At 38.2% G+C, this 26,214-nt stretch overlaps 1 protein-coding gene across 2 annotated transcripts; it reads right to left on the bottom strand.

Annotated features, from left to right (window-relative positions):
• Positions 1-5,662: 5,662 nt before the first annotated feature.
• LOC101852274 (ATP-dependent RNA helicase vasa) lies at positions 5,663-24,597 on the bottom strand. Of its 2 annotated transcripts, XM_005108334.3 has the most exons (8): positions 24,114-24,591; positions 18,391-18,559; positions 17,157-17,317; positions 16,384-16,546; positions 11,272-11,456; positions 8,761-8,808; positions 6,667-6,800; positions 5,663-5,994 (listed from the first exon to the last, which is right to left on the bottom strand). In XM_005108334.3, exons 1-7 carry the CDS (start codon positions 24,178-24,180, stop codon positions 6,718-6,720), a joined length of 876 nt encoding a protein of 291 aa, XP_005108391.1. In that variant the 5' UTR covers positions 24,181-24,591; the 3' UTR covers positions 5,663-5,994; positions 6,667-6,717. The 2 variants fall into 2 exon arrangements, with proteins under 2 accessions (XP_005108391.1, XP_035828292.1); XM_035972399.1 differs by lacking the exon at positions 5,663-5,994 and having other exon boundaries at positions 6,737-6,800; positions 8,756-8,808; positions 24,114-24,597.
• Between the last annotated feature and the right edge of the window lie 1,617 nt (positions 24,598-26,214).

The raw sequence follows: 26,214 nt of genomic DNA, 5'->3' as shown, positions 1-26,214 counted from the left end.
TAAGTAGCTATATCCATACTCTACAGCATACTCTGTTCTCTACGCATTATACAACTACTGAAATCCAAAGTAAAGAGTTAAATATCACAAAAGTGGAACTGTTCCATATAAAAAAAAAGCTAGCTTGAAAAAAAAGTGAATTATATTGAAAACAAAAGGCTACATCAAAAGCAAAAAGCGATTCCCTTAAAATAATATGTCTCACTCACAACAGAAATCCTATGGGAAAGCCTGTTGACACAACTCACTGACCCTGATCTGAAAGTTAAGTAAAGCAGTAACAGAAAGGCCCAAAACATCCCATTAAACACAATGTGACCATAAAACGCAAGAATACAAGCATCCTTTTTTTTTAAGCTGATCTGAACAACTGTAGCATGACACATCCCGAACAAATACATTTTTCAACAATTAGGATCATAAAATTATCCAACACGCTTTTTGTTGTTTTTTATTCCTCCAAGGATGCCTCAAAAAAGGCACCACAAAAAAAAATGTTAATAGTCTTAAAATAGATTGTCTTCATACGATCAAAAAGAGCTGCAGAAATTGTGAAATTCGCGGTTTAAACCATATAAAAATCGGAATATGAATATAAAATATATCACAGTTCAAATTCATTCAAAACATAGAAAATGTTATACAACAAGCAAAACGAGGAAAAAGCAGGACTTTAAAGAGTCACCCAATCATGTAATGACAATGCACATACTCATTTATTATGTCTTCTTGAAGTCATGGGACAATATTCAGGCATACAAAGCCTAAAAAATTCCTCATGGCTTATAATACCGATTCTGTAAATCCATAAAATTGTATGAAAATAGCTTTTTAGTGAACAATTTTTGCTTGCTACTCCACAAAATGCCAATTTCAGAGGCCTGTGCTTTGAAAGTTATTATCATGTAAAGTCAATACTTCGTGATGTAGTTGATAACAATGCAGGGTACAAGTCTAATATTTTTACAAGCATAGAACAAAGAATATTTGACGTATGCAATCGTGAAAATGACCGAATGACTCATTAAGAATTATTTCACACATTGACAAAAAGAACGCCCGAAAACACATCTTTAAAAGTGTAAAATTTTATAAAAGGATAATTATTACAGACATGAATCTGATATTTTATATTTATATTCATACGTAATTTAGCATGATGAAGGCAAAAAATGCCACTAGATTTAACATACAAATACATGTACATGTACTTCTAAGGATAAAAAAGAGGAAAGTTTTACTTTTATTAATTTGCACACTGGTATTGGTAAAAATCAAAGAAGTTGCAGTAACATTATTGAATAATAATCATAAAATGGCTCATTATTCAGTGTAAAAATTTCTGGTGATTCCATTTTTTATTTTGTATTTCTTACAGCTTCTTCTGTCGTTTTAACATTTCGCCTGTGATGGTACAAAAAACCTGGTCATTTCCGTATCTCCTGGTTGACAGGTTTTCATTTGAATAACTCTACCTCTTGAAAATCTTCGTGACCAAGTGCGTCAAGCGCAGCGATCCACCCGTGGACAGTGTTGCTGTTTTTCAACAGGATTATAAATTGATCGCTCACAATGTAAAAAAAGAATAAACACATACAGTAGAACATGACTATAGCGGCACCCGCTGCTTCTATGGCCTGGGTAAAAAAAACCCAAAACAGTTGAAACTTTCAAGATCATTCAAAAGCTTAAAATATATATCTTTAAAAAAGCACACAGAATGCTAAATGACGTGTATACTGCAAACATCAAGAAAGCTCCTGTATATATACGCGTGTCAAAAAATGAAATTGACACATTTACTTACCAAGTTAGCGAATCACAATATTGTGTTAAAGGAATGTTAAACATGAACGTGATGTGAATAGTTGGAACACCAACAAAAGAAAATTCATACGCTGATGCAAATAGCTATCATATATTGATGTTGTTATCCAACAAAGCAGCCCAGGGACCTTTGTTCTCCAAACAAATCAAACTGATTAAAAAATTGAAAAAGCTTATGTTATCCAGGAAGGAGAAGCACATTAATCCCAAAATGTCCGTTAAGGGAAGGAGAAACAATGAATAACTTATAGGAATAATAAAAAATTAAAAAAGAAGAATCACCGTCATGGTCGTACCTTACCACTACCTAGAAAAGAGCACTGAAAAATTAATAAGATTAGCCTTATTTCACACGTCCTGTAATCTGGTACCAATTTCAGTGATCCAGACGCAAGCAAAAGTTATGTACAAAAAAAAAATTTCTGTTCCAACCACACACTGCGTGTCATTTCGTGAAGCCAAAAAACCCACACAGTGCCACACATTACTATTACAGGCAGAGTGAACTGACCAATCTTTCCAGAATGGACATATAGCTCACAGAATAAACAACATAAGACAGAATTATTTCTACTAACCCATCCAGCTATTTGCTGACTCTACCACCTCATAGTTTGACACCTTTGGAGCACCCTGTCTTCTTAAGACCCCAGTTCTACATTCAAGTAATTCAAGTAAGTTTAACACCAAGGCAAGTCTCAGAAAATTGTTTCAAATGATTAGTTATAGTTATAAACTAGAACAGATCAAGTAAGATCACTTAGGAAAATACAAAATGTTTTTTTTTAAATGAGCTGTTTCAAATAGATTTCCTGTCCACTAGACATTAGACAAATCTGTGCACAGCATTTTAATTGAAAGGACTGCAGTATAAAACATGAAAGATTCTTTACATGTGCTTCACTTCAACAGTAAGGCACATATATGCTAAATGAAAGTTAACAATTGGTCCAAAAAAGAACACATTAAAAATAATAATAATATATGGCATTTATGTATGTATGGCACTCAAACCCCATTAACGGGCACAAGCTCTGAGCATTTTATAAAACAACAGTAACATAATATAATCAGTGCATTGTGTTATGACCAAAAGAAAATCTCTTTAAATGTTTTGTATCTCTGAATAAATTGAACCACTGGGCAAAGCATTTCAGAACTGTCCTTTCACCCATTGTTTCAAGTTTCATAGATGGTAAAAGAAATTTCTTTTTGGCAGCTGATGACCTTTAACTGTGAGTTGGAATGTAGTTTCAAAAGATTTGATAAATATGATGGCGCATTATCATTCAAGCATTTGTGACATTGAGTGGCCAACTTGTACATAATTCTTATCTCAACAGGAAGCCAGTGCATTATCCATAAAAGATCAAACTTAACGTGCAGCATTGTTTTGGACAGTTTGAAGCCTTTTCATTTTCTCCAGAGAATATCATATGTCAGGCATCGTGGTCAAATCAGGCGCTCGTCAAAATCAAAGAAATTGGCATTTTTTGTCCGTTGAGCAGTAGGTCACTTTTAAAATGTTCTTTTTTGGGGGGCTCAACACTCTTTACGTTTATTTAAGAATAAATTTCTGTGTGGACTTTATTGTAAAGCATCATTCATAGACACAAAAAATGTAAATTTGCAGTTTCCAAGGCATTCAAGCTTTGGAAGTTGCAAAACTTTGGCAGCCATTTTCTCGGTAATTTTACCTCTGACTCCAGGTGACCCCACCTCCTTCAATCGCAAATATCTCGACTTCTATTCAAGATAAACAGGTTTTTTTTTCCTATCACAATATAGACAAACGAACTCTAGGATGATACAAATAACTGTATATGCCCAAAAATTGCAGGACGCCTGATTCCACCTTGTCGAAAGACTTATTCTTCCAAAAAGAATCAAAATAAAGGAGAAAAAAGTCACATCATTACAAAAAACAAAGAAACAGAAATTCATATTATTTAAAAATCACTCTCATATAATTCTATAAAAATGTGATAGATTACAAAAGTGCAGGTCAACAATAAAAAACAAGCAAACGAAAGAGACTAGAAGCAGATGTACTAGGTAAAATCTACAGAAAAAAAGTAGGTTACACAAGTTGCAACAAAACTGAAAGAATTAAAAACAAGCAACTATATATACCATTATAATGCCCATTTATCTTATAGAGATAAAAAGAGCCGTCACATTGACTATATAATACTTAACACTTTGCGGTCACTTGGCGGAATAATGCGACAGTGAAAATTATCCGTTCAGGTCACCTGGTGCAGAACTGCGCCAGCAGGCCCGAGAAGTCAGTAGCAGTCACTCTCCCGGATGGGTGACCAGATGGGGTATTTTGTACTCCTGATTGTGTGACCGCAAAGTGTTTATCACGGCTGCCCACACACCAGTATATATTTTAGAAATCAACAAAGAAAATTTGTAATAATAGGGCTTAAAAAACATTATATGGCCATGGATAGTCTTCTTCCCTTGGGGGTCAAGGACAGAGTTGTAGTCAAGTACAGTAACGTAAACAAAGGCGTGATGAAAAAGGTATTGGCGGGATTGTCATTATCAAGTTAACCTCTTCACTGCTGAGTAGACGTGTGTTCTGGCTTGTATTCTCCACTTATATTGTTTCATCTGGTAGACAAAAGAAGTCTTAGTTGCTATAGTTACATCTTGAGATTTTGCTTATTCTGAAACAATTCTCTGGGTTTAAATATTTTTTTAATAAAAATTTTATCTCGTCAGTACAGATGATGATGGAAACTTTTCAGCAGTGAAGGGGTTAACGGGAGGAGCGACCCTAGAGGACCATTTTCTAAGTCTGTTGCCAGAGATCAAATCTAAGTACACATATATAAGTCAAGCATAGTAAAATCTCTGGATACGCAATTTTATTTTGGCATAGCTATAGCGGTTGCTATGGAAATGGCCGCCAACTTGAAAATAAACAATGAGTTTCAAATCCTTAAGGCTTTCTTATTTACTGACCAAATTTGAACAAATATAGTGAGAGCATACCTGAACCAGAACCTATCAGCGTAACAGCGAGTTTTTTTCAATAAGTGCAAAAGTACCCAAAAAAAAGAGGATTTTCCCAAAGTTTTAAAAAAATGTTTCTAAATTTAAGTTGTGTAATCACTTGCCAATGGAAAAAAACTTATTTTTTTAAGACAAAGAACTGGTTGATCTTCAAAAATCAGCCAACATCTCAATGTGCATAGCCTGACCCAAAATCGGCAAAATCAAGGGTCGCTCCTCCGCTTAAGGAAAAAAGGAAAGGATGGGTGGGTAGGGGCTGGGGGCTGGGGGAGGAGTTACTGTTGGCAAAAACAAACAAAAAATCTTTGAAAGTACAAAACATGTCATGAGCCTTTGACTGAATTTGTAAAAGAAAAAATTGGAATCAGGGTTATTACGATCATATTTTAGTCAAATTGAATAAAAATCATAACGATTCCGCAAAATTTGTAACGATGGGAAGCATTGCTCCGTCAATATTGTTCACAGGTAGTCGAACAGTGGGTTCTTCACTCAACAAATGGGAATGATTTTGATACAATATATGTCCTAATAATGTGAACCTGGAATGGAGACAATAAATGTCCTAATAATGTGAACCTGGAATGGAGTATCCCCCCTTTTCAAGCGGTCATACAACATTTTCAAAGATTCTAATACTCATAATTATCCATCCAAAAGTAGCCTGATTTTCTTTGCTATATGGTAAGGAGCTCATTCAATAATTTGAAAGCAAGTAGGAATATAGAACCACTAGACGGCATCAACTTAAGCATAATGAAAAACTTTTCTTTATTCAAGTTCTGTTGGGGGGGGGTTTTTTTCATAAGAGTTTTTCAGTACTTGCAACACAATTAGGTCAAATGAATACCAGAGATTAGAGGTGTTGCAAGAGAATAACATACACAAAAAAGGAGGAGGAAAGATGATGACGATAGACGTTTCACATCGTATCACTCTTAGGAAAAAATTTAAAAGTAAAAAAGAATTGGTAATTCCAAAATGCTGCGATCAGTAAGCACAGATCAAATGAAGTACAAAAGCAAGCTACTGAGCTAAAAATTGGGCCATCAATGTTGGAAAAGTGGGCTCCTTTGGCAATTTCCGAAGACAACATCTCATCAATGCTTTAAGTGTAGCTAGAGGGCGGGTAGGGAGGACCTGAGAATTAAAAAAACCCAAATGAGTTTAGAATATTCGTATTTTCTACACAGTCAGACAGATGTCCACCCACCTAAACCTCCCCCCCCCCCCCCCAAAAAAAAAAAACCAAACCCTCCAATAACCCAGCAAGCTATTTTTGTTTTTGTAAGCGTTTTACAGAATTTGAAATACAATTAGGTCATATAAGAAGATAAAATGTTGCAAGAGAGTCACAAACACACGAAAAAAGGACTATAGATGTTTGATAGGAAAGAAAAAGCAAACCACACCGGAGCACCCACCAACCACCCACAGCCAGCAAGATATTTATAATGAGTCCATGATATAACAGATAGTAGACCATAGAAAAACTGAGTCCTACACTTTCATTGGGGTTGATATTAAATTAATATGGCCATTTCTAAGACAGGGCTTTTCCTTGAACTACAAGGTGAGGTGTTAAAAGTTCTGCAAAACAGCACTAGTGGCACTAACACAAAGAATAATTTCAGAAACATACATGGCCAGCAACACTAATATTAAACAACCTTATCATTCATATATAAGTTTTTTTTAAAGTTTGGAATATATGAGATGTTTAAAACGGAAACACGAGAAAATGGAAATAGAACCAAGAAAATCATATACGTGGAAAGTCTGTATACGAGTATATGCTAACATGATGCTTACATCAGAGCCACAGGCGGTCCAGGTGGGTTGGGGGCGCTGAAGTTAGTCTCCTCAGACAGATGAGACCACGGGTTCCTTGCCTGGGCGAGGGGGCCTTATAGGACTCAGGAGAGGCTCGGGGTCCTTCTTTAGTTCTATGGAGAGAATTTGAGTTTGAATTAAACAAAGCATATTATATAGCATATACTTATAGAGACAATAACAGTTATTTAGTGCTGGAAAAAAAGCAAGACAAGCATAGTTTTGTTTTTTGGGTTTTTTAAGTTTTAGTAAGAGTTTTACGGCACTTGCAACACAATACAGTCATATAAGTGCCGAAGATTAGAGGTGTTACAATAGAGTAACAAACACAATAAAGAAAGAGGAGAGATCAGGACGATAGATGTTTGATAGGAAAGAAGAAGCAGACAGACCGACAGAACTGAAAAAAAGTAATTAAGTAAGAATGTATAGCATTTGCACCCTCAAATAACCCAAGCCTTCAGAGAGGAACATTTGGAGGATGGTATATGACACATTTGTATTCTAGATTTTGAAAAATGCATTTTAAAAAATCCCAATCAAAAGACAACTAGAGTAAAACATACAGATGGGAACGAAATTAACATTAAACAAGACACTAAAACCTCATCTCTAATTAGAAACAAGTCCATAAATCATAAATGAACCACAAGTATTAAAAAAGGGGGAAAAAGGTCCAACTAGTAGATTGGATACACCTTGACCTCTGAGATTAACAGTCAATGGGTTTGAAATTTAGATCTCTTTGATGGTGTTTCGATATTTCAATCTGGATCTCTGTTACTCAAACGGTTCTTTGAAGCTGTGTGTTCCTCTAAAACAGCTCGTTGAAACATTGATAATGAAATGACAACATTATGACCACAAAATAGAAATAACAAATAGGTCTGTGATTTTAAGTAACAAATGGAAGCAAAAAATAAGCAACTAGAGTAAATAAATTAGTTGTAAAGTAAATCATCAATAGGCCTACATGGAGCCAAAAAGCCTGTATGAAGAACACTGATAGACAAAAGCATTGGTCTAAATGCTCATCTGAATTTTTAGGGTATTGCATCTGTTTTAAGACTTATTTTTACATTAAAACTTGTTGTAATAAGGAATATTACGTTACTGTCAATTTCAAGCTACACATACGCAATTATTGTTAAAACACTAAGGTTATATCTGTACAAAAATTCCATCTGAACTAGGGTAGACCTTAATAAAGAGGATACTAATAAAAAAGGCACGAAATGAAGTCGAAAGACAAGAAAACATCATAATTTAAACATCTGGGTCACTTAGTCTATTCACACATAAGTGAAGTCCATTGCTCTGAGATGTTTTCTTCTATAGCCCCAATCTATGAGAACAGAAGTTCTAAAGAATTTAATGTCTGCTTGATATTACGCTACGAGAGATGAAAACGTCAAGAGAAGAAAAAAGTCGACGCATTATTAGTATGTTATAAAAGCTAAATACAAATTAAACCTATGTATGATTATCTTTCACTATATATGTAATGACATGGTGGAATCAGGCGCTCCTCAATTTTTAGGGCATATATGAAGTTATTGGTATCATCTTAAAGCTTGTTCATTTGTCTTGCTTTCGATTAATGCATTTGCTATACATCTTCAATTCAAGTCAAGTTGTGATTGAAGGAGGTGGTGGTCATCTGGTATCAGAGGTAAAATTAGCAAGAATTTGGTGACTTCCAAAGCAAGAGGTAACTTGGAATCTGTAAATTTACATTTTAGTGCCTTTAATCAACATTTTTCAGTAAAATTCACACAAAAATGTGTTTTTAAAAGGACATAAAGGCGTTCAGCTAAAAAAACAATAAAGAGAAATTCGATTTTTAAAATGCCAAACAGGAAGAAAAATGTATAATCATTATTTTGATGAGCTCCTGATTTCACCATGATGCTTCATATATCGAAGGTACAAATTGGTCAAATCCTCAGCCTAAAGTTGCTCTAGAGTTTGGAGTAAGAAATAAAGCAATTAAACAAACGAATAGAGGCATAAGGGTTTAGAAAAGCAAATCAATCAGTCACAAACAGGGGGAAAAAATCAAACGTACACTACCTCTCTTAGTATGCCTTTCTCTCCTGGGTGTACGGTTATTTCTCCTACCTATGAAATAAAAACCCATCACATTACTGTCTGTGGATGCAATAAAAGCTAATATTGACCACAGTTGAACTTCAGCACGAAGACCATCAAACATAAAAACCAGCAACAGAAAAGGACATAAGCACAAATTGCAATGGTCATACAGGAGCACAAAAGAATCTTTAACTAAAATAACAATAGTAAAAGTCAAGAAAAAAGTTGAGGATAGACCTAGTCTCAGAACCATGGTTTGGTATTTACAATCCACAATAAGACATGTTCTCTCAGCTTGCCATTCACAACCTCCCTGTTCTTCATTTTTCTACTTTGTTTCCTCAAATACGAAGAAACAAAAATTAATTACTTAAAGAGGCAGACGTGTCATGAAGTATGCTCTACCTCTTTCTTACTATGATGTTTGGAAAAGAACAACATACACTGAAAACAGCTCACTTGCACAACTCAAAAATACAATTTTTGAAATTAAACTATTCTTTCATATTGCAGGTGAAAACCAGACTTTTGAAGATGATTTGAGCGAGCTGAGAAGGGGATCACCTTTCACAAACTAACTCTATGAGGGATACAGGATCATGGAATTGACAAAATACAGTAGGACAAAGAGAAGATATCTCTGCCATTTCAAGTATTTCACGTTCTTACGAGTACTTTCTGTTGTTCAACTGATTTGTCTCTATAGAGCAGGCACGCGTACACTAGAAGATTCCAGCCTTTTATCCAAGCTGGATCTACGATAACATAGACAGTTATGCATTCCAAGACAATTTATGAGAACACACAACAAAATCAAAAACTTTTAAATTTAAGTATTCAGCTTTTTGGACATAATGGTCAATTTCCGGAGTTCAAACTCATTTTAAGCATGACTGTTCTTTTACTCAAAAACTTTTCACATCCCTTCAAATATATGGACAACACAAAGACAAATTTTCAAACATGATCTCCTTGGTTTACCATGAGATTGTACATGATAATACTGTGTATTAGGGAGTGGTGGGGACTGGTTTGAAAATGTAATCCCAACTAAAATAAAACCACACCAAAAAAAAAAAAAAGAAAAGACCAAAAAAAACTAAAAGAAAAGCCATAAAGGATATCTCTCATGGTCTAGCCTGCAACTGTTTTCGATTCGAAAACTCAGAACTATTGACCATAATGTTGACATTCCTAAGAGCCAGATCCTCTTCATCTTGACGATCGATTGGCTGATGAAGGAAACCACCAGAGAACACAGAAAAGGCAATACAGTGGACCCCATAGACACAGTTAGACCATCTGGACTTTGCAAATGACTTAGCGCTTCTGTCGCATACCCAGGAACAAATGCAAGCAAAGACCTCAGTTTTAAACAGCCTACCAGAGTCTGTTGGATTGATGATCCACCCCGGAAAGTCAAAGGTCCTAAAGATAGATGCACATCAAAAAGAGCAGGTCACAACAGAAGGAAATGCACTAGAAGACAGCTATCTTGGGAGTATATTTGGCAGAGAGGGAGGAACAGGTGCTCAAATAAAGTCCCGCATCAGAAAGGCATAGGCTGCTTTCATATCTTTGAATAGGATTTGGAGGACCAGGGATATGTCACCTCAAAAAAAGCTTATGATTTTCAAATCAGATGTGAAGTCAGTCTAGTTGTATGGATGTGAGACATGGAATGCATCTCAGACTTGCATAAAGAGGATCCAAATTTTCTTGAACAGGTGTCAAAAGGAAGTTACTGAGGACCAGATGGACAGATCAGGTCACCAGCGAGGAAGTGTTATGGAAACAAAGACAAAGCCCAGTCAGAGATGAGGTGGGAAAAAGGCGGTGGCAATGGACCTGACATGCTCTCAGAAAGTCAGGCAGCTGTATAACAAGGGAAGTGTTAGATTGGAACTCACAGGGTAAAAGATCAAGAGGAATACCACGCAGAACCTGGAGAAGAGTCACAGAAATCGATGTACTGAAAAGTGGGAATACATGGAATAACATCAAGAGGCTAGTCCAGGATAATGAAAGGTGGAACGTCTTTGTTCTTGGCCTATACTTTGACCCAGGGTGAGAAAGGCAACGGTGATGATGAAGAGCTTTTCATCCAGGTAGTTTTGTACACGAGGCTATCAATGTGTCCCATCAGCAGTCCAACGACAATCAATTGAGCACAAGAAGGCAGGGAACTCTTGGTATCAGTTTGTTCTCTAACAGCGTTATGCATCTAAACTTTCAGGAATATAAATTATAATTTTAAAAAAGAAAGATAATTTCTTTCCATACCTAGGATGGTAAAGCAAAAATTTCAGAAACATGAAAACATATAACAAATTTTTATAAAATAAACTCTGTATAAAAAAAAAAATTAAAAAAGTCATTGACATAGAGTCTCATGACAAAAGGCATTCAATGACCATGTCCACAATAAAAGGTAATAAATACATTAATTGAAAAAAGCGAAAGCACAAAATATAAATTGTATGTACGCACCCTTGCAAATACCTGTCATCAACATAGTCTTCAGATGTCTGAGGTAGACAAGGATGAAAATCCCACAAAAAATAGCAAATATGACAAAGATCGAACCAAAGAACAAAACAGCTCCAAATCCATCCAATGGAACTTCCATGCCAGCTTCGTAGTCATAGTAATCGTAATCAGAATCGTGGAGCCGTCTGAGGAAATAAGCAAATTTGGTATGCAAAAAATGGTTGAATTTTTTCTGTTGGGTTTCGTGAAACGGGGCTGGAGTAGAAAATGAAAGAATGAAATAGTGCCACTTCTACCTCAGAACATCAGTCTAAATCCCTTAGCGTTACTGTAACAGTCCAGCCTACCACGAGTCAACAAGAAAGCAATTGAGAGAGTAGCGGTGTTGTAGGAGTTTCAAACCCAAGTAAACACAGAATCATTTCAAGGCAGAATAGTAAGAAGCTAAGCATTGGGAATCTGACATAATGATTGTGTTATTCAAGGGGAGTGCCATTACTAGCTTTCAGGTGTTGTGGTGAAAGTAAAGAGCTAGGACGTCCCCCCCCCCCTAGGTAAAGGGCCATCACTTAAGATAGCCTAGGCCTTCACACAAAAACATTGAACAAAAGAGAATCAAAATCAGCTTTATCTGAATGCTAACAATGTCTAAGAATTTCGTTTCCCCCCCAACCACATTTTTAAATATTAAAAAGATAATAACAACAACAGTACCCTTTGTCTTTTAAAAAGAGATAAAACCTTACTAACTATATTGATCACCCCTGCAGGTGGGGAGCCCCATAGTTTTACTTTGGGGGAGTAAAGAATACACCTGCTGTGATACTCCGTGTCGTAAGAGGCGACTAAAGGTGCATAGGTCTGGCCACCCGAAAGTGACAGTTTGCGACCCAGTAAAAAGAAAAGTTACAGAAACACAAACAAACACGTCATATAATTTTTCCATCTTGGGAGACGGAGGAGCTTCTGCATCAGCAGGAACAATGAAAGACAGCGGACAAAGCCGAAAGGACTCCTCTGACCCGAAACCTTCTGTCGAACAAGTCTCTCCGGATTGCGTCGTGGAATGTTTCGCACCATGGATGAAGCAGGAAAGTGTTCTCAAGTGGCACAACAGATGAAAAGATACAGGCTGCACATACTAGGAGTCTGCGAAACCCACTGGATACAGTCTGGACAGAAGCAGCTCAGCTTGGGGGAACAAATATTGTATTCTGGGTGGAAAGACAAGCACCAAGCGGAGGGAGTTGGAATTATTTTGAGTAAGTAAGCACAGAAGTCACTTAGAGGATGGGAACCACAGGGGGAGAGGATCATCGTGGCTTCTTTCACTACCAGGAGTAAGAGCATCAACATAAACATAGTACAGATCTACGGCCCAACAAACGATGCTTCTAATGAAGACAAGGATGCTTTTTCCAGCAGGCTCCAGGGGGGTATCGACAAACTATCAAGGAAGAATGTCAACATCATAACGGGAGATGCTAATGCCAAGATTGGTCAGGACAACGTAGGGTATGAGGGGATCATGAGACAACATGGCCTGGGACAAATGAATGAGAAAGGTGAGCGATTTGCAAATATCTGTGCTTTCAACATTCCTGTCATCGGAGGCTCTGTATTTCCCCACAAGAGGATCCACAAGGCTACTTGGGTATCACCGGATGGAGGGACAGAGAACCAGATCGATCATTTTTGTATTTCTCGTAGGTTCAGGCGTTCATTTGAAGATGTCAAAGTACAGAGAGGGGCAGACGTTGGATCGGATCATCATCTGCTGTTAGCAAAACTCGAGCTTCGTCTCAAAATGCACAGAACCAGAACAGGAACCAAAAGAATGAAGTTTCAAGTAAGTCTTTTAGATGGACACAAGAAACAGGAGTTTCAACTGCAGTTGAGGACAAGATTTCTACCCTTGGCGGATCTTGGTGAGGAGGACATGGAGGTGGAGATGCACTGGACCAAGCTCAAAGAAGTCTTTACTTCAACATGTCATGAAACACTCCGTGAGAAGAAATTGGAGCCTAAGAAATGGATTAGCCAACGGTCATTGGATTTGATTAGAAGACAATTGAAAGCAGAGACAAATGCAAATAGAACAAGGGGACCAAAAGCGGACACATAGGAGCAGTACAGGACAACAGCTAAAGATGTAAAGAGACCACTGAGAAAAGACAAGGAGGAATTCATCAACAGGCTTGCAGAGAGGCCAGAAGAGGCAGCAGCAGGAGGGAACATGCGAATCTTTTACCAGACTACAAAGACTCGTTCTGGAAAATATGGGAAACCAGAAGTAACAGTAAAAGACCAAGAGGGAAAGACAATTTTTGGAAAGGAAGCTCAGTCAAGACGATAGGTAGAGCATTTCAACAGTCTCCTGAACAAACCACCACCAAGTAACCCGCCAAACATCCTGCCAGCAAGAAATGAGCTACCAATCTGCTGTGATGCCCCATCGAAACAAGAGATTATGGATGCCATTAAGAAGCTGGTAAAGCAGCTGGTCCAGATCAGATTCCACCTGAGGCCCTAAAAACAGATGCCAATGTGACAGCACACCTCCTTCTCCCATTGTTTACCAGGATCTGGAATGAGAGCATGTTCCCAAAGAATTGGAAAGAAGGGCACCTTGTGAAACTACCTAAAAAGGGGGATCTCAGCAACTGCAGCAACTACAGAGGAATCACTCTTCTCTCAATTCCAGGAAAGGTCTTCAACAGAATAATTCTGGAGAGAATCAAGTCAGCAATGGATCCAAGACTTCGGGATGAACAGGCTGGTTTTCAGAAAAATCTGTCAACCACGGATCAGATTGCAACACTGAGGATCATAGTGGAACAGTCCCTGGAGTGGAACTCCCGGTTGAGTGTCAACTTTCTTGACTAAGAGAAGGCCTTTGACAGCATAGACTGAGCAACACTGTGGAAGATACTGAGACATCACGGAATCCCACAGAAGTTGGTTAACCTCATCGGGAGCAAGTACGAAGGGACAAGTTGAAGGGTTATACATGATGGCCAGCTCACAGACAGCTTTAACATCAAGACCGGTGTGAGACAGGGACGTTTACTATCATATTTCCTCTTTATCTTGGCAATCGACTGGCTGATGAAGGAAACCACTAGAGGACACAGAAACGGCATACAGTGTACCCCATGGATACAGTTGGACGATCTGGACTTTGCAGATGACTTGGCGCTTCTGTCACACACTCAGGAACAGACGCAAGCAAAGACAACAATTTTAAACAGCCTATTAGAGTCTGTTGGATTGAGGACCCACTCCTGAAAGTCAAAAGTCCTAAGGATAGATGCACTACGAAAGAAGCAGGTCACAGTACAAGGAAATACACAAAAAGACGTCGAAACCTGCTATCTTGGGAGTATAATTGACAAAGAGGGAGGGGCAGGCGCTGAAATAAAGTCCCGCATTGGAAAGGCACACACTGCATTTATTTCTTTGAACAGGACTTGGAGGACCAGGAATATCTCACTACGAACAAAGCTCAGAATTTTCAACTCAAATGTGAGTCAGTCTTGTTGTATGGATGTGAGACGTGGAACACATCTCAGACAAAGTGTCTGAGGAAGCTACTGAGGATCAAAAGGACAGACAGGATCACCAACGAGGAAGTATTAAGAAGAACGAGACAAAGCCCAGTCAGAGATGAGGTGGGAAGAAGACATTGGCGATGGATTGGACACACTTTCAGGAAGACAAACAGCTGCATAACAAGGAAAATGTGAGATTGGAACCCACAGGGTAAAAGATCAAGGGGAAGACCATGTGGAACCTGGACAAAAGTCACGGAAATGGATGTACAGAAAAGTGGGAAGACGTGGAGTGACATCAAGCGACTAGCCCAGGATAGGGAAAGGTGGAAAGTGTTCGTTCTGGGCCTATATCCTGATCCAGGGTGAGAAAAGCAATGATGATGAACTATATTGATGCACAAATACTAGTCTTTATTTGCTTGTGTCTTTGGGTTCCTTAGCCTATTGATTTTATTGCTTTACTTCATCTCTGACCGAGATCACTGTTATTAATCATACCGTAATCCATCATTGAGTTGTGAACACATCGATTAAAATTCAAAGAAAGAAAGGCAGGCTCACTGCCAACATTACATATAGACGATTGGACAGTCCCCGAGTAAGGGTGCCAGTCTGTCCAGCAAATTCGGGTGCAGACCTGACAGTCAAGTGAGATGACCAGGGAAATAAAAGCACTGCAATGTGACCCCGTCTGTCGCGGCCTTGTTGGCTCGACCTACCGAATCATGCCTCACTGTAAGCTCAGGCGGAAGGCTCATAATGCGAGTTCGATGTTTGGAGAAATCAAAGGCATCGAAGAGTTCACACTGTGTGTGATCCCTTTATTCAAAGTCCTTGCATCTGGGGCAAACATTTTACTGCTCATCAAGATTAACAGCAGAGATGTGATCACATGCATGAGCATGGATGATCTATGAAGGGACGGATAGTACAATTATTGCAAATCGCTGCATTAGTTGATCAGCTGCGCGCGCCTGTGTCCAGGCTTTTTGTTCAGTAAGTTATGATCTTAAATGTGGGAACTTAGCGGATTTGGTCCCTTCAGACCAGAATGGAATCTTGGGGAAGTTTTTTGTGGAGTAGAACTTGTTTTCTTAAAACAGTCCGCATTATAAACTGTGGAATCTTACATGGAGACTACTTCTACAATAAATTTTAACCAGATAGAGATCTATCAAAGGAGACTCAAACTTTTATCAACCACCTTCACGCCCCCCCACATCCCCCCCCCCTCTTCCCTCTCAGCTTGATGTCGTTTTTAATGTACTTTCTTTAACAGAGGGATTATTCATGACCCCTTGAAACCCCCAATGTTGTTAAAAATAAGTGAAATATTACTACGCTATTGGAGCTGTATTGTAATATAGTTCTTATATAAATATCCATAATCTCATAAAATATAAACGAATAATTTGCAGTGGATACAAAGTCAAAATTTGTGTAAAGACCAAGAAAAGTGCTTTTGAATATCTAGGCTTGAGACGGGTCCATGAGTAAAATAATACCAAAAATTCTAAGAGAAAGTAAAAACCAAAGGGTAACGATTCAGACTACTCACCCATAGTATATCTGAGCCATTGTTTTGTTACAGCAGTACTCCTGTTTCTCAGGACCACAGCAGTAGATGTAGTCAGACGTCTGATTCTCCATGGGACAGATAAAGTATCCCATTTTTTGGCTATAAGCTCGTTTCTTTACATTGTTGGTACAGATAGGGGGTACTGTAAGATGAAAATGTAGACAAGTACAACCACTCATTATTCAATTTTCACCTTCATTTTTTCCTTTAAGTATACCGGTACACAATCGACCGTATTCCCTTGAAAAAAATTATCTTCTTGAGCCTGTTTAGCAGTTAACTTCCACCAAAATTTTGTTTTTTAAAAAGTGAAAAAAACAAACTGGCCATAAACATGATGTGTAAACATGTACGGCACAAGAATTGATTTTTCTTATAAGCGTTTAATGTGCACAAATAATACTTTTATAACTCAAACTATTTATGGAAATCATATCACAGGTAAAGTTAGCGAGAAAATGGTTGCCAAAGTTTAGTGACTTCCAAAGCTTAAGAGTCTTTGAAGACTCTAAATTTACATTTATTTTAGCTTTTAATGAATTTTTTTGGTACAATTTCACAGAACATTATAAATGTTTTCAAATGGACATAAAAGGTGTTAGGCGAAAAAATAAAAATTTGATAGAAATTGCCAAATAGGAAGAAAAATGCCATTTTCTTCAATTTCATTATTTTGACGAGCGCCTGATTTCATCACATTAATGCCTCATATTTGTAATTTCAAAAAAGAAAACATGTATGAGTATACTTACTGTCTTTACGACCAGGATACCTCCTGATGTAGCTGGGGCCTCCATAAATTTCATCATCTAGGGCAGCATGTCTCCATGTATCAGAAGTGAAGCGGCTGCTACCTTTGACAACACGTCCAGAAAGTTTCACACTTCGGTAGCTTCTATAACTTCTGGAGCCTCTGCAAAAGACACCACAGAACTTTATCTTGTAAACTGTGTGATCATTACCTCTCTCGAGTCTAACTGTAGTAACTGGCCGTTTACATTATAAGATCATACTGTTAAAAAAGCTGGTCAGTAGAGAACCTTAAAGAAGACAACAAACATTGAATTTCAACTTCTTCAAACTGAAATGATGGAAATGTGGTTTATTCATAACAATGATGACACAACTTTATCAATAATCAAAGTTCTTTTCTTCAGCTAGGCTGAGGTTATATTTTGATTCATAGCAAACAACATTAAAAAATACATAGATTTGACAGGATAGGAAAACTCTAGTCTAAATATAGCCAAGTGATAAATAAAAGACCACACAATTGGTTTTTTTTTAGGCAAACTAGTCCTACGGCATGTTATGAACAAATTACAGGTCCATTCATAACCATTATGACACACTGTCTCATTATGACAAATGTTAGTTTGGGCTAAAAAGTTGCTCTGTCGTTCACATAAAATGCTTTTTGTTTATGAGACTCTCCTCAAAATATGCAAATAAGTCAGAAGAATTCAAAGTTTATTCACTGAAAAACCCTCAGAATATATTCAATGCTTCGTTCATTCAAAACAATTATGACAAACTTCAGTTTGAACCCAAAAATTAACGTGTATTTGATCCATAAATCACTTTAAAATACTTTTATTAAATGATACTCTCCTCATAATTTTTATCCGTGGACATGTTTTTAAAGTTTCCTTACATTGAAAAGCATTCAAAATATATTTAACGGACAATGAACCGTTTGCTCATAACAATGACTACTATTGTAAAACACTGATTAAAATAATAGGCCCCTACAAACGCCCTATTTTTATAACTATTACCTTTCCATGAAGAGTTACAGGATGCACACATCAATATATATCTGCTCCTGAAGCTTAATCAATGTATCTCCTTACATAATATGCATTATGTTTTTATTTGAAAACATATTTTTCACAATGAGTACTTGTTGATTTAAAAAGTCCTAATGCAAACACCCCCACTTTTTGGCAAAGGCTCTATACAAAGCCATTAAAGTATCTAATTTACCTTGAGCCTCTGTAACCCCTTGAGCCTCTGTAACCTCTTGAACCTCTGGATGAGCCTCTGTATCCGCCTCTGGATCCACCACCTCTGGACCCACCACCTCTGGACCCACCACCTCTGGATCCACCACCACCACCACCACCACCCCGTCTTGCTTCCACATCAAGGAGCTCTGAAATATCACAAAATCTTGTCCAGTTAATTTAAAATGTCACAGCATTCAGGAACAAGTCTGGATTTATTTTTTTTTGGAGGGGGGGTTGTAAGGTGTTGAACGATGCTCACAACTGCATAAGGTCATATGAGCGCGCGGGACACACCTAACATTTTCAGTAGGTAGGAAATTTTGAATTTTACGCAGGTGGCAGCCAAAACCTACTCTTTTTGATTTTTGATCACCAATTTTCCGAGCTTGTACAAGAAGGCTTGGTATAGATCTTACTTACCATAAGATCAGGGGTGTGGCTGAAAGATAGCAGTAAGAAGGAGCCAAGAAGAAGCTATAAAAAGGCTGCAGAAAGAACCAGGAGCTTAGAGGAGAGGGCAAAGGAGGTGAGGGGGTGGGGGCAGAAAAAGGATACGAAAGCAGACTACAGAACATTGTTAGAGAGCAGGAAAGAATGTGAAAGGAGAAAATTTTAGAGACTCCCCCTGACCTCTTGCAGGCCGATAAAATCACCTAGGCCGTCGGTGGCTTACCGCATGTGGTTGGGAACGAATTTATAATAATGTAAAAACAATTTTCACCTCTCCAGTAAAAAAAAGGTTCACTACTGACACTGAGCGGGATGTGGGATCGGCCGCCGGCCGGACCATTAGTTGTTCACACACTTAACGATGGCTGGCCTCTCCGCACACAATACATTATGGTTCAAGGAACAGAGAGGGTGTACAAATGTTAAAAGACACGAGCACGAGACCATGCTCTTGCACGACGGTGGAAGGGTTGTAAATTATTTAGACCAAATGGACGAGGGCATTAAATCGTGTTAACTAGTTTAATAATCTTAAACAATCCAAGCTCTTTTCTTCACTTTCATTTTTTTTTCTTTCATTCTTTCTTACTTTTTTTTCTTGCCTCTTCTGTCCCCTTCTACTTCAACATTTGGAGTTTGGAGCAAAAAAAGAGCCAGAGAGCCAAATGAAATTCTCCGGGCCAGATGCCATCTAAAAGAGCCAAATTTCTGGGATTTGGCTCCAATTTGACAACCCTGACTGACTAGATCTAGACTCTAGATGACTGTGTATGTCTATTGGTACACCATAACCACTTCAGTTTTAATAAATTGTTTCTTCGAAGGACTTATTTTCAAATTGTCATGTGTTGCCGGGTCCGCACACATGAAGAGGATTGAAGTCGTGTTCCGCGCGCTGAGCAAGCGAGGCCTTGTCGACCGCAGCTGTTTTACTGTGCTAGCCTTCGCCCTCCGTAAACTCCATTGCATTCGGACTACAACTGCAATATTCGTCATGTGAGCATTCCTGTGCTGTTTCCTCATTTACTTTTACTTGAGCGGCCGTAGTCCGTAGTGTACCACTTTCAGTCGTGCCTCTGTGCCAATGGTGGATTATTCAGGGCACCGTGAACGTAGTCACTGTGTTTAGTTTTAACAGCCATCATAATGTTCTGCAGCAAAAATTACGACAGTTTAGCTCGAAAACAGTGCATCTGGGTGCTTAGAACATTTTTTTAAGGCCAGCTTTATTCGGACTCGAGTCCGAATACGGGTTTTATTTATTCGCACTCGGGTAAGAAAAAAAAAGTTTTATTTTTTCGGACTCAGCTTCTAAGTGAGTTATGTGAGGGTAAGGAGGTTACATAATATATAACTGTCGCCGGTGGATTTTACGTAAAACCACAATTTGAACTAGAATTACCTACTAGGATTGTGTAATTGTATCAAAAGTCAAAAGACTGCACTCTCATTAGACCTATCCAATGGCAGTGTCTAAGAACACTTACTTACTTACTTACTACCCACAGCGGGTTTGGAGCGCCCATTAACTTTCGGCTGGCGCAAGGCAAACAAGTACTTCCCCAGGTCACGGGGTCATTTACCTGCACCACCGGGGATTTCCTTTATCAGCCGAACACCGGCAGTGCTCTTGATTTTTTTTGCCAAGTTTACCAACACAGTGAGCTAAAGCTAATGTAAGATGAACATTTTAATAAAGACCACGTAAGTATTCAACTTATTAAGGAAGAAAATGAAAAAATTGGAAGACCATTTAAACACTTAAAAGCTGTGAAGTTCTCAAAAAGGGGACTAAATTTGATAAATGTGTCATGGGTAATCAATTATAAACATCAATTTAAATGTGATTCCCCCCGACGAGTTCAATAAAATTTGCACATAGGACTGACAACATAATGAAATTTGTACTCACAAAGCGCCAAATGAAAAAAGCGTCTGGATCTGTAATAATTCAGGTTTGAAGTTGATTTTTGCAATACTCTTGCTTTGCGACCTTGATCTTTCATAGCGATATAATATCCACAATACATGTAACTACAGAACAGACCTTTCCTTGCCGATACACTTATGAAAACACAACCTAAACACAAAATACAAAAAGAACACAATATTGTTGCACTGGAGGCATTGTCTCATTTTTCCGCTGTAAACTTTCGTCTTTTGATGGGTGATGCACACGACAGTAGCTCATGAATGAGCTCACCCCCTTGCTCACCATGGAAGGCCATTCCAAATCCATATTTTTGTATCCAAGGAACGCAGTGTTTCTCAAGGGTGTTTAGTTTGGGGATGACCTTTTCTTTGCCAAATATGTTTCTGTATAAAGACAATATATATATATCGTGTGATGCATGACTGAATTTGTGGTATTCTCTCTAAAGTGATTGGCTTTCCACGTGCAATTAATGTGTGGATATCTTTGAAGGCGTCGTTTACTTGAACAAATTTATCTCTCAGAACAATTAATGTGGTGTCTATTATGCTTTGACGCAGTGTACATTCAACTGTTCTTTTTGTTAGAAATGAAGCTAGCTGTCTGTACACATGGGCTGTGATGTAATTTATGGCAGTGGTTTCCTAATAATGAACGACTGTGGTAGGCCTGCGGTGTGATGATGTGTTGTTTGAGGATGCTATCAAATTTAGAGCAGACAGGACCTGACCTTGGACTAAGCTCCTCAAACTCTAACTCTGACAGCTGATCATGTACACTTAAACCCTCACTCTCAAATCTCTCTGCTTTTCTTGGATTAGCTGACAAAACCTGACACCCCTCTAACAATTGAATGTCGCCCTCGTTTTTTTCAGCCCACTTCCAGTTTTTGCCATGCACATTTTGTTCTATTCCAGGAGTGCAATCCTCCATATTATATTGAAGGACCAACTGTACATCTATATCATGTGCAGCCTCCTCAAGCAGGCGATGATGTTTGAGCACAATGCCCACCATATGATCATGTTGAGTGTGGCACTCCATGACGAAAATATTGTTAAAAATGACAACGAAAATCAGATGAGGCCAGAAAACTAAAAACAGCAAGGATGAACGTTCACAGTGGTGGGTTGGTATATTTTTTTTAAATCACAGAAAATCACAGAATAACTTAGTGCACTTGAAACTTGCACATGTGAATGAAAATTGTCACCTCAATTGATACACGAATTTCTGTTTAAATCATCGTGGGCTGAATTGAAATATTTAAATCCAAACGGAAAATTTTTGAGCATTGAAGATGCCAGTTTGAAAATCACAGACTTACTTAAATCCCTTGTAAAACTGATATAATCGGACTTGCAAGAAAACAAGTTATACCGGTTTATAGGTCAAACATAGCACGTTACACCATTACAATGAAATCTCAGTCGGCCTTGTAGCATTTATAGTTTCAGAGTCAGGAGGCTGTCAATTCGCACTAAACTGACATATTTACGACTGTCCTGGCACAGGAGGAGTGGCGCTGCGGTCACGCCAATTAACCCCTCTGACAAGTTATTTAAGATTACGCGCTGGGCTGTTGGGCAGGGCGGGCAGGGTGGTCAGGATGGTCGGGGAGGAACCGGGGAAAAAAAACCAAATGAGCGGTCTGGACGGTATTTTAATCCGCTGTGTACCCGTTACGCCATCTGGCGTTTAGGGCAGCAACAAAGGATCTCCAGCTCTGTCTGTTTTGGGCCATCTTGGTCAGCGTCCCCCATGAATGATTCCAGGACTTCATTTCAGACTCTACTGTGCATCTCCAGGTCACTTTGGGTCTACCCCTTTTGTGACGTTCTTCGGGTGTCCAGTGGAGGGCAGTCTTCACAATAGAGTCTGGTTCTCTTCTCAGAACAGGCCCAATCCATCTCCATCTGATCTTCTCCTTTTTATTATGGTGGTCATGTCCTCTTGCCTACATTTTCGTAACAGATCTGCGTTGGAAATCTTGTTGGGCCTGATGATTCTGAGGATTTGGCGTGTAAGCTGGTTGTATGAAAGGAAGTTAACTTGGCACGGTCATGATCAGTCATCCTCCAGCAATCAGATCCATATAGGAGTGTGGATAGTACACAGCTGTAAAATACAGGCTTTAACTTGGTTTCTAAGTACACGGTAACCGACAACTCAGGGTCTTTCCACCATCACTACAGAATCATCATTACTTCCACCACTATTTGTCTTTCCACATGTTTCATTTCATTTTGTTGTGTTATAGTTTTTCTGTAATTAATATTATTTTTTTAAATCATATCGCACGAAACAGACAGCCAGACTGCCATGGCATCTCTCCAAAACCTCTTCCCCCCAGCAAGCTGAGAGTGCGAGATCGCTACGCGCAATCTCATTGTCGACATAATTAACTTTGCCCTCGGCAAGGTCAACTCAGTTTGGTTGTTCTGTTCATACTTTTAATGATGCAGGGAGGGCCAGTTTAGACAGATCTAGAGTCTAGTAACTGGACATTAAAGCTCACATCTCGATTGTGTTATCATTATAATCGAACATGATTTCTTTTTATCTGGAAATATTTAGGAACAACCGTCGGAAGTCGGAACGGACGTCAGGCTGGACTCAATTCAGAATCCGAATGAATGCTAGTGTCAATTGCCACCGAGTGACGCGGTGGCAATTGACAATAATTTACAGCATGAGCATCAATTGCCACCGAGTGAAGCAGTGTCAAGTTTGACAACAACACTATCTTTGGCTTTCTATTCATAATGAATAATGTGTGTCTAATGACTAATGGGTCAATTTGTTCTCTACTTACTAATTTCATTGGATGAGCATCTAGTCTAGAGCTACAGTACCAACTTGGCGTGTTTTCAATGAAACGTAGGCCTAGATCAGGCTAGCCTTAGCCTACACTTCGGTGTAGAACCAACACAGGCAATTCTAGAAAAGGTTACAAACGCACACAAACTCCAACAGAAATTCATTTTATATCGGGGAACATAAATCCGGGGGACGGGGGTCAGGAAAAGGCACACACACACACAACTACACCAACACAAAAGAGCTCCAATTTACTTGGTGGCAATTGACGCTACCTAGATCTAGATCTAGTACTTTTGTCTATTCGGACTCGAGTCCGAGTCACTTCGTTTTTTTAAACAACCTCCAAACCAGGATGTAAAAACGAAATAAAAACTGATATAATAGAATCTAGATCTAGATCTAGACTCTAGATATCTAGATGATCTTCTAGCATTACAACTAAAATGCTTGAATCCACGTTAAAATCAAACAGCTAAGACACATCATTAACATACCAATAAGAAGCAGCAAAAGTAAACATAACAGAACCGTTTTCCTGAGCGACGATAGGCCTACCGTCATCTTGAAAACTGGCAAACTGACTGGTTGGCTTTAACCAAAGATCTTTAACTTTAGGCTTAGATTAGAGATCTAATCTAGAATCTAGATATCTAATCTAGATCTAGATCTAGAGTCTAGAAGCTAAATCAAATCTAGATGAATTATATATCCACCAACGATTCTTGGCCGCTAGTTGGTAAATAGTAAAAAAAATACTTTGGCCTAGAACTAGGCCCTACAAACCTCTTTCTCTTCACGTTATATTTCCAAAAATTTCCTGGAAATTTCCATTGGTAAATTACTAAATATAGATCTAAGATAGAATCTAGAACCCCCAGTTGCAAATTTCTCAACACGGACGTTTTTATAATATTTCGCAACACATGTAGATATAGATTCTAGATCTTCGTTTTTTTCCAAAGAGAACTTAATAAAACAAGACCATAAACCAACAACTAGAATTCCAATTTGAGTTGGGGGGGGGGGGGGGGTTGTATCGCATTGCACAATTAGAATTAGATCTAGATTTCTTGATCTATCCCATGATCTTTGTCCCTACGCGAAAGAGGGTGAAAAAAGGAAAAATGGGGAAATGCTAGATCTAGATAATTTCCATCCTTCTTCTGAAATGCCCTATGTGCCAATAATATTTTGTAGTATTCACACACCCTGTGCGAATATAATTTCATAGTATTCATCTTTGGTATTCACACACCCTGGGCGAATAACATTTCTAGTATTCACACGGTATCCACACACCCTGTGCGAATAAAATTTCATAGTATTTGCACATCCTGTGCGAATACAATTCCATTGTGTTCACATACCCTGTGCGAATAACTACAGCCAAATTTATAACCTCTTTAATTGGTTGTTTTTTGGGGAGGATAACTTCATTATTACAATTAAGTCTAATCTAGCTAAAAAGAAAAAAGAAAAAAAGAAAAAGAATGATTATGAAGAAAACCGAAGGCCTTATCACTAACGTAGGCTACATCATTAGCCTATGATTTGTTTAGGAAAAGGGTTGAGGTTTGGGTGGGGTGATGGAGTAAACATGACGTCCTAACCTACAATTCGGGTATAAATTGCGCTGAAAATTCTAGGGTGGGAAAGGGGAGGGGGTAGAAGGGGGAAGGGGTAGCTTCAGTCAGATCAGTGTGTGGTTCGTGGCATAACGAACCTAACTCATTCGCTACGTGTTAATTTCGGCTTGTGGACGAATTTTTTTCAAGAGGGCGAATGTGATGATGACTAGTGCGCAGTTCACAGGTCTTTGGGGCCACAAATTCAAATAAATATCAACGTATTATATACCGATATTTTCAGTATGGTTTGTAGAATACATCTGTAATGTTTATTTATGTATTTTTCACTCTGAAAGTCCCGATTCGGCTCAAAATTATGGATTTTGAGTTATTTTAATTTTCCTTTATCGTCCTTTTTCTCAAAACGCGGTTTTTCTACATATTTTCTTGAATAACTCCACCATTTTTTTTTTCAAATCTACGTGACATTTTCACAGAATGAAGAGAAGATACGTAATACATGTACTAGAAATGTGTTCGTTGGATCTTTTATATGTAGAATAGAATCTAGTTGGTGGTGTCTGGAGTGTGGATTTTCACGGATTTTTTAAAGTACTACCTCAGGAAAAAATTCTTTTAAAACGTTCTAATTCGTTTTGGAAAAATTAATCACACAAATTTGTCGATCTATCGTTTGCTAACATGCATGCAAAAACAAACAAACAACCCCCCCCCCAAAAAAAAGACAAAAAAACAAAACAAAACAAAAAAAAACACCCACGAAAAACTCCAATCTATTTCCATGAAAAGTAAGTACGGTGCATAATTTGTATTCATTACGTAAGACATGTCAAGAAAATCCAATATGGCCGTCGAATCCATGGAAACGAAACTTTTTCTCAAATTAATTTGATTACGGATTTTAAGACTCCAGACTATGCTTGTTATATGTGTGAAATTTGGTAAAATGTAATCCTATACTCTAATAAAAATAAGCGAGACTGCCTTCCGGTGTAGCTCTCCCCCC

The sequence above is a fragment of the Aplysia californica genome, unplaced genomic scaffold, assembly GCF_000002075.1.
Source record: "Aplysia californica isolate F4 #8 unplaced genomic scaffold, AplCal3.0 scaffold00679, whole genome shotgun sequence".
NCBI classification, from domain to species: domain Eukaryota; kingdom Metazoa; phylum Mollusca; class Gastropoda; order Aplysiida; family Aplysiidae; genus Aplysia; species Aplysia californica.
The sequence above is the reverse complement of the archived record's forward strand: the minus strand, read 5'-3'. Positions and strand labels throughout refer to the sequence as shown.